At 49.5% G+C, this 8,204-nt stretch overlaps 1 protein-coding gene across 1 annotated transcript; it reads left to right on the forward strand.

The window, feature by feature from the left end:
- Window positions 1-3,042: 3,042 nt before the first annotated feature.
- On the forward strand, window positions 3,043-7,775 carry LOC126984977 (uncharacterized). The gene is made up of 6 exons (XM_050839206.1): window positions 3,043-3,057; window positions 3,574-3,594; window positions 4,658-6,239; window positions 6,375-7,168; window positions 7,298-7,478; window positions 7,579-7,775. The coding sequence occupies exons 1-6, from the start codon at window positions 3,043-3,045 to the stop codon at window positions 7,773-7,775; spliced, it is 2,790 nt and encodes a 929-aa protein (XP_050695163.1).
- The last annotated feature ends 429 nt before the right edge of the window (window positions 7,776-8,204 follow it).

Here is an 8,204-nt window from a genome sequence, read left to right on the forward strand (position 1 = left end):
CCACGCTTGTCACCTACACACACACACACACACACACACACACACACACACACACACACACACACACACACACACACCATGATAAACACACAAACTGGAAGAAGAAAATAAGAGAAAAAAAAAGAAGGGGAGGAATGAGAAAAAGCAACATCTGTCTTACTCTTCAACCACCACCACCACCACCACCACCACCGCCTCACCTGTCTTCCCGCCGCCCAGGTACACAAACACAAACAAACACGGGCCTCTAATTGCTTTAAAACGTGACCTCACTCTACCCGTGTCTCGATTTCTCTCTCTTTTACACCGTTTTCTCTCCCTTCACCTGAAAAAAGGAAAAGAGTTGGCGATGAATTATAAGAAACCGTGATTTTAAGCCTGAAAAAGAGAGAGAGAGAAAAATACACACTTCTTTCGCTAACTTTTTCTCTTGACTTTTGGGAGAGAGAGTTTGTAAAAATTAACACTATAAGAAAGGTAAAGAGGAAAGGAAAGGGGGAATGGAAAGAAGGAAATAACTTTGCTTGTAGGATTAATCAATGGAAAAGAAGGGAAGGAGGAGAAGGAGAGAAATTAGTCTGTAAGAAATAGGAATGGAGAAGGACGGAAAGTTTAAGGGAAAGAGAAAAAAAAGTATTAATTAAGGACGAAGGAGGAAAGGTAAAGAAAGAAGAAGTATGAAGGAGAGAAGGGATGGAAAGAGAAATGAAAGAAGATATTAGGAAAACAGGAAGAAAGAAAATGGAGGTAAAAATACGAAAATGCGATAAAAAAAAAAAGAGAGGAAGAAGGAACATGGAGGGGAAGAGATGGAGGTAGAGATGAAAAAGAGGAATTAACGTAGAGGATAGGGAGGAAGGGGGGCAGGGGGGGGGGCTCAGACTTTGCTTCCCCTAATATGGGTCATTCTCTGGTCACGTCCGGCAAATAGTGTGTGTGTGTGTGTGTGCGTGTGTGTGTGTGTGTGTGTGTGTGTGTGTGTGTGTGTGTGTGTGTGTGTGTGTGTTTTAGCAGGTGTACACTCCCCCGCCACACTGATACCCAATCCCACTCAATCCCTTCCCTTCCATCCCTCTCGCCTCCCCTCTCAAGCCCACTCAGTTCATCCAATCCCCACTCATACTGTTATTTGATCCTCCGCCCACTCATCCCTCATTCCTCCCCCTCTCTTTTCCCTCTTATCTCCTCCTTTCACTCCTATTACCCACTCCTCCCTCTCTCTCCCCACTCCCATTTATCTCCCTCATCTCTTTCTGCTCATTTCTCTTCACTAAATTTCTCCTCCTGCCCACTCAGCCCTCTCTCCTTCCCCTCTCCTCTCCCTCTCATCTCTTCCTTTCATTCCGATTATACCCTTTCCTTCTTCTCTCCTCTCTCTCTTCTTTCCCTCGCATATCCTTTTCACTTTTCTCTCTTCACTGTTAACTTCTCCTTCCAAGCACCCACTCATCTCTCTCTTCTACCACTCTCCTCTCCTCATCTCCCTCTTCTCCTCCTATCCCTTCAACTCTCCACTCACCCTCACCTCACTCATTCATTCATTCATTCATCTCACCCGCTTTCTCTCTCTATCTGTCTATCTATCAATCTATCTATATATCTGTCCATCTCTTTCTCTCCTCAGCACTCAAAACAGTCACCTCTCAGCACACTTTCTATCACCATTTTCTGCACTTCAGGGTCACTTTATTTTTGGTCTTTAATCCTCTCTCAGGCCTTCCTTCCAGCATCCAGCATCATTGTCAGCATCAGCCTCCCTCCTCCTCTTCCTCCTCTCCCATCCTCCAGCATCCACACTCTCGTACTGTTCTCCCAAAAGTCAAGAGAAAAAGTTAGCAAAAGAAGTGTAGGTCAATGTGTGTATTTCTCTCTCTCTCTCTCTCTCTCTCTCTCTCTCTCTCTCTCTCTCTCTCTCTCTCTCTCTCTCTCTCTCTCTCTCTCTCTCTCTCTCTCTCTCTCTCTCTCTCTCTCGCTCTCGCTCTCGCTCTGACCTTTCCTCACACTACCAGCAAAAATAATATATGTTGAACGGACAAGATTTACCAACTCACTTAATCCACTTTATATGCAATCACGTCGTCTGTTACCTGTTCAATCTCCTATGCATACCTGTGTTTCTTTTTTCCTCGTTTTTTTTCACATTCTTCATTTTGTACTTCCTCTTCTCTATTCTCATTCTCATTCTCACTCTCCACCTCCTCCTACTAATACTTTTACTCCTTTTCCTCCTCCTTCTCTTCCTCTGTCTTCTCTTCTCTATCCTCATCACTCTTCTCCTTACTCTTCTTTTCCTAACTGCTCTTTTGCATTCTCTGTCTTCTCTTCCTTATCCTTAATTTTACTCTTTTTCTCCTCCTAAAACTGTTCCTTCTCCTCCTTATTCCTTTCCTTAACCTTCTCCTCCTCTTTCTCTTACTCCCTTTCTGTCTTCTCTTCCTGATCCACAATTTTACTCTTTTTCTCCTCCTAAAACTGTTCCTTCTCCTCCTTATTCCTTTCTCTGTCTTTTCCTTCCTTAGCCTTCTCTTCCTCTTTCTCTTACTCCCTTTCTGTCTTCTCTTCCTGATCCTCAGTTTTACTCTTTTTCTCCTCCTAAATCTGTTCCTTCTCCTCCTTGTTCCCTTCCTCTATATTTTCCTTCCTTAACCTTCTCCTCCTCTTTCTCTCACTCCCTCTCTGGCTTTTCTTCCTTATCCTCCTCCTCTTCCTCCCATCTGCTCCACCACTACCTCCTCCACCTCATCCCCGCCCCTCCTCTTCCTCCTCCTCTCCCAGCTCCAATCACCCGTCAGAATTCTAATATTTCTGTCTGTTTTTCCACGATAATATTTGCATTTTTATTCCGCCTCGTGGGTCGCCGGACAGCTGGTAATGGGCGGAGCGTGTTCTGGCCTCGGCGATCATTAGGGCAAAGCCTCCTGACAGCATCCCGGCCAAGATCTAACAGTGCTGGAGTCTGAGCAAGCGCTGGCTAAAGTTTGCAGGGAAGTGGATGGTTGGGAGGGAAGGAAGGTGGGAAAGGGAAGGCGGTGGGGAGGTAAAATGGAGAATGTGGAGGTGATGAGGATGGGGAGGTGAAGAGGATGGGGAGGTGAAGGGGATGGGGAGGTGAAGGGTGGTGGGGAGGTGAAGGGTGATGGGAAGGTGAAGGGAATGGGGAGGTGAAGGGGATGAGGAGGGGAAGGGGATGGGGAGGTGAAGGGTGATGGGGAGGTGAAGAGAATGGGGGAGGTGAAGGAGGATGGGAAGGTATAAGAAAATGGAAAATAAAGGAGAATGGGGAGGGGAAGGAGGATGGGAAGATGAAAGAAAATGGGAAATAAAGGAGAATGGGGAGGGGAGGGAGGATGGGAAGGTAAAAGAAAATGGGAAGTAAAGGAGAAGGAGGATGGGAAGGTAAAAGAAAATGGGAAGTAAAGGAGAATGGGGAGGCATATTCTGACCTCACGCTGCTGCCTCATCCTTGACATTTCACACGCACTCACACACACACTCACAGTCACGCTGCCTAGACACCATACGCATCACCCTAATGCCTCACCCCTCACACTCTCACACCTCACCCTAACGCAGAGGCAGAGCACACGAGACCCTGTACTCGTTAACCTAATTAGAAGTACACTGCAATTAACATGGCTGGGAGAGAGAGAGAGAGAGAGAGAGAGAGAGAGAGAGAGAGAGAGAGAGAGAGAGAGAGAGAGAGAGAGAGAGAGAGAAATTGTATGTACTTTCTCCCCCTTCTCCTCTCCTTCTCTCGTTCTCTCTCCTTTCTCTAACATATTTTTTCTCTGACATTGAGCTTATTGAAAAATTTGTGAACCGCCATAATCTCATATTTCTTTTTAACATACTTTGCTTTTGAAGTAAAAAAAAAAATCCGCCCATTTATTTATGTATATTTCTGTCTGTCTGTATCTATCTATCTGTCTATATGTCTATCTATCTATCTATCTGTCTGTCTTTCCTTGCATGCGGGCGCCACTAAAGAGGGAGGAAATTTGCAAGGCACAGGAGAGGGAAGGACGGTGGAAATAGATGTTTAAATAAAAAAAATAAAAAAATAAAAGAAGGAAGGAAGCAAGGGAGGGAGGAAAGGAGGGAGGGAAGGAAAAGGAAGAAATGAAGGGAGGAAAGGAGGGAAGAAATAGGGAGGGAGGAAGGGCCAGGCTGCCGCAGAGGGTGGGTGGGTGGGCGTTAGAGGCAAGAGGCGGATCAGGGCGGGCAAGGGATAAGGTTAAGTACCCGCGTCTTGCAGGCATAACAGGGGTGGGAGCGGGGAGGAGGAAGAGGGAGGGAGGAAGACACAATATAAAGAAGGAGGGGAAGGGGAGGAAGACACAGGATGGAGAAGGAGGAAAGAGGAAGACGCAGGAGGAGAAAAAGGAGAGAAGAGGACAGTGTGGAGGAGGAGGAGGAAAGAGAAAGTCCCTGTAGAGAGGAGGAGGAAGAGAAGGGAGAATAGAAAACAGAAAGACATAGCAAAATGAGAAAGGAGAAAGGAACAAAAAAAAAAGAAAGGAGAGAGGATGGGACAAAGAAGAGATAGAGAAAACAATTGGAGTGGGGAAGGAGAGGGAAAAAAAAGAGGGGTGACACTAACCCACTCAGCCCCCTCATATGTCAGATCCCATCACACCTCAGCCCCCTCATATGTCAGATCCCATCACACCTCAGCCCCCTCATTTGTCAGACCCATCACACCTCAGCCCCCTCATTTGTCAGACCCATCACACCTCAGCCCCTCATTTGTCAGATCCCATCACCTCAGCCCCTCATATGTCAGACCCATCACACCTCAGCCCCCTCATATGTCAGATCCCATCACACCTCAGCCCCCTCATTTGTCAGACCCATCACACCTCAGCCCCCTCATTTGTCAGACCCATCACACCTCAGCCCCCTCATTTGTCAGATCCCATCACACCTCAGCCCCCTCATTTGTCAGATCCCATCACACCTCAGCCCCCTCATTTGTCAGACCCATCACACCTCAGCCCTCTCATTTGTCAGACCCATCACCTCAGCCCCTCATTTGTCAGACCCATCACACCTCAGCCCCTCATTTGTCAGACCCATCACACCTCAGCCCTCTCATTTGTCAGATCCCATCACACCTCAGCCCCCTCATTTGTCAGACCCATCACACCTCAGCCCCTCATTTGTCAGACCCATCACACCTCAGCCCCCTCATTTGTCATACCCATCACACCTCAGCCCTCTCATTTGTCAGATCCCATCACACCTCAGCCCCCTCATTTGTCAGATCCCATCACACCTCAGCCCCCTCATTTGTCAGACCCATCACACCTCAGCCCCCTCATTTGTCAGACCCATCACCTCAGCCCTCTCATTTGTCAGACCCATCACACCTCAGCCCCCTCATTTGTCAGACCCATCACACCTCAGCCCCCTCATTTGTCAGACCCATCACACCTCAGCCCTCTCATTTGTCAGACCCATCACACCTCAGCCCTCTCATTTGTCAGACCCATCACACCTCTGCCCACTCATTTGTCAGACCCATCACACCTCAGCCCCTCATTTGTCAGACCCATCACACCTCAGCCCCTCATTTGTCAGACCCATCACACCTCAGCCCCTCATTTGTCAGACCCATCACACCTCAGCCCTTAATTTGTCAGACCCATCACACCTCAGCCCCCTCATTTGTCAGACCCATCACACCTCAGCCCTCTCATTTGTCAGATCCCATCACACCTCAGCCCCTCATTTGTCAGACCCATCACACCTCATCCCTCTGATTGGTCTGACCCTTCACACCTCAGCCCTCTCATTTGTCAGACCCATCACACCTCAGCCCCCTCATTTGTCAGACCCATCACACCTCAGCCCCCTCATTTGTCAGACCCATCACACCTCAGCCCCCTCATTTGTCAGACCCATCACACCTCAGCCCTCTCATTTGTCAGACCCAAAACACCTCAGCCCCTCATTTGTCAGACCCATCACACTCAGCCCCTCATTTGTCAGACCCATCACACCTCAGCCCCTCATTTGTCAGACCCATCACACCTCAGCCCCTCATTTGTCAGACCCATCACACCTCAGCCCCTCATTTGTCAGACCCATCACACCTCAGCCCTCTCATTTGTCAGACCATCACACCTCAGCCCTCTCATTTGTCAGATCCCATCACACCTCAGCCCCTCATTTGTCAGACCCATCACACCTCAGCCCTCTCATTTGTCAGATCCCATCACACCTCAGCCCCCTCATTTGTCAGACCCATCACACCTCAGCCCCCTCATTTGTCAGACCCATAACACCACAGCCCTCTCATTTGTCTGATCCCATCAAACCTCAGCCCCCTCATATGTAATATCCCATCACACCTCAGCCCTCTCATTTGTCAGACCCATCACACCTCAGCCCCTCATTTGTCAGACCCATCACACCTCAGCCCCTCATTTGTCAGATCCCATCACCTCAGCCCCTCATTTGTCAGATCCCATCACACCTCAGCCCCCTCATATGTCAGATCCCATCACACCTCAGCCCCCTCATTTGTCAGACCCATCACACCTCAGCCCCCTCATTTGTCAGACCCATCACACCTCAGCCCCCTCATTTGTCAGACCCATCACACCTCAGCCCCCTCATTTGTCAGACCCATCACACCTCAGCCCTCTCATTTGTCAGATCCCATCACACCTCAGCCCCCTCATTTGTCAGACCCATCACACCTCAGCCCCCTCATTTGTCAGACCCATCACACCTCAGCCCCTCATTTGTCAGATCCCATCACACCTCAGCCCCTCATTTGTCAGACCCATCACACCTCAGCCCCCTCATTTGTCAGACCCATCACACCTCAGCCCCTCATTTGTCAGACCCATCACACCTCAGCCCCTCATTTGTCAGACCCATCACACCTCAGCCCTCTCATTTGTCAGATCCCATCACACCTCAGCCCCCTCATATGTCAGATCCCATCACACCTCAGCCCCCGAATTTGTCAGACCCATCACACCTCAGCCCTCTCATTTGTCAGATCCCATCACACCTCAGCCCCCTCATTTGTCAGACCCATCACACCTCAGCCCTCTCATTTGTCAGACCCATCACACCTCAGCCCCCTCATTTGTCAGACCCATCACACCTCAGCCCCCTCATTTGTCAGACCCATCACACCTCAGCCCTCTCATTTGTCAGATCCCATCACACCTCAGCCCCTCATTTGTCAGACCCATCACACCTCAGCCCTCTCATTTGTCAGACCCATCACCTCAGCCCCTCATTTGTCAGACCCATCACACCTCAGCCCCTCATTTGTCAGATCCCATCACCTCAGCCCCTCATTTGTCAGATCCCATCACACCTCAGCCCCTCATTTGTCAGACCCATCACACCTCAGCCCCTCATTTGTCAGATCCCATCACACCTCAGCCCCTCATTTGTCAGACCCATCACCTCAGCCCCTCATTTGTCAGACCCATCACACCTCAGCCCACTCATTTGTCAGATCCCATCACACCTCAGCCCCCTCATTTGTCAGACCCATCACCTCAGCCCCCTCATTTGTCAGACCCATCACACCTCAGCCCTCTCATTTGTCAGACCCATCACACCTCAGCCCCCTCATTTGTCAGACACATCAAACCTCAGCCCCTCATTTGTCAGACCCATCACACCTCAGCCCCCTCATTTGTCAGATCCCATCACACCTCAGCCCCCTCATATGTCAGATCCCATCACACCTCAGCCCTCTCAATAGTCAGACCCATCACACCTCAGCCCCCTCAAACCCTCCTTAGCCTCACCCTCCCTTTAACCAATGACCATTCTTGATACCTCTTAGCCCCCACCCACTCCTCAACCCCTTCCTCCCTCTCATTTAGCCCCCGCCTAACAACACATTCTTAGCCCCTTTAACCTCCCTCAGTACCATCCCAGTCCAGTCCCTCTCCCACAACTCATCCTTGAAACCTTTAAGCCTTTTCTCACCTTTCTTCTTGTTACCTCGACACATCAACCACATTTCAGGCCCATCACACAACCCTTCCAATCTCCCTTAACCTCACCCTCCATCCAGCCCTCTCCCTAGTGCACTCCAGCCCATAGTTACGCGTGTGGGGCTAATCTTCATGCTGCTGTTGAGTAATTGCTTGTGGGGCTTAATTGGGCTATACCTTGGACTTATGGGTGCTTGAGGAGGAGGAGGAAGAGGAAGCAAGGAGGAGGGG

The sequence above is a fragment of the Eriocheir sinensis genome, chromosome 58 (assembly GCF_024679095.1).
Source record: "Eriocheir sinensis breed Jianghai 21 chromosome 58, ASM2467909v1, whole genome shotgun sequence".
NCBI lineage: Eukaryota > Metazoa > Arthropoda > Malacostraca > Decapoda > Varunidae > Eriocheir > Eriocheir sinensis.

Bases quoted from the DNA above. Each gene is read 5' to 3' on its own strand.
- LOC126984977 (XM_050839206.1), top strand. The intron at 6,240-6,374 runs GTCAGACCCATC...CTCATTTGTCAG, and splicing joins ACACCTCAGCCCCCTCATTT to ACCCATCACACCTCAGCCCC. The intron at 7,169-7,297 runs GTCAGATCCCAT...CTCATTTGTCAG, and splicing joins ACACCTCAGCCCTCTCATTT to ATCCCATCACCTCAGCCCCT.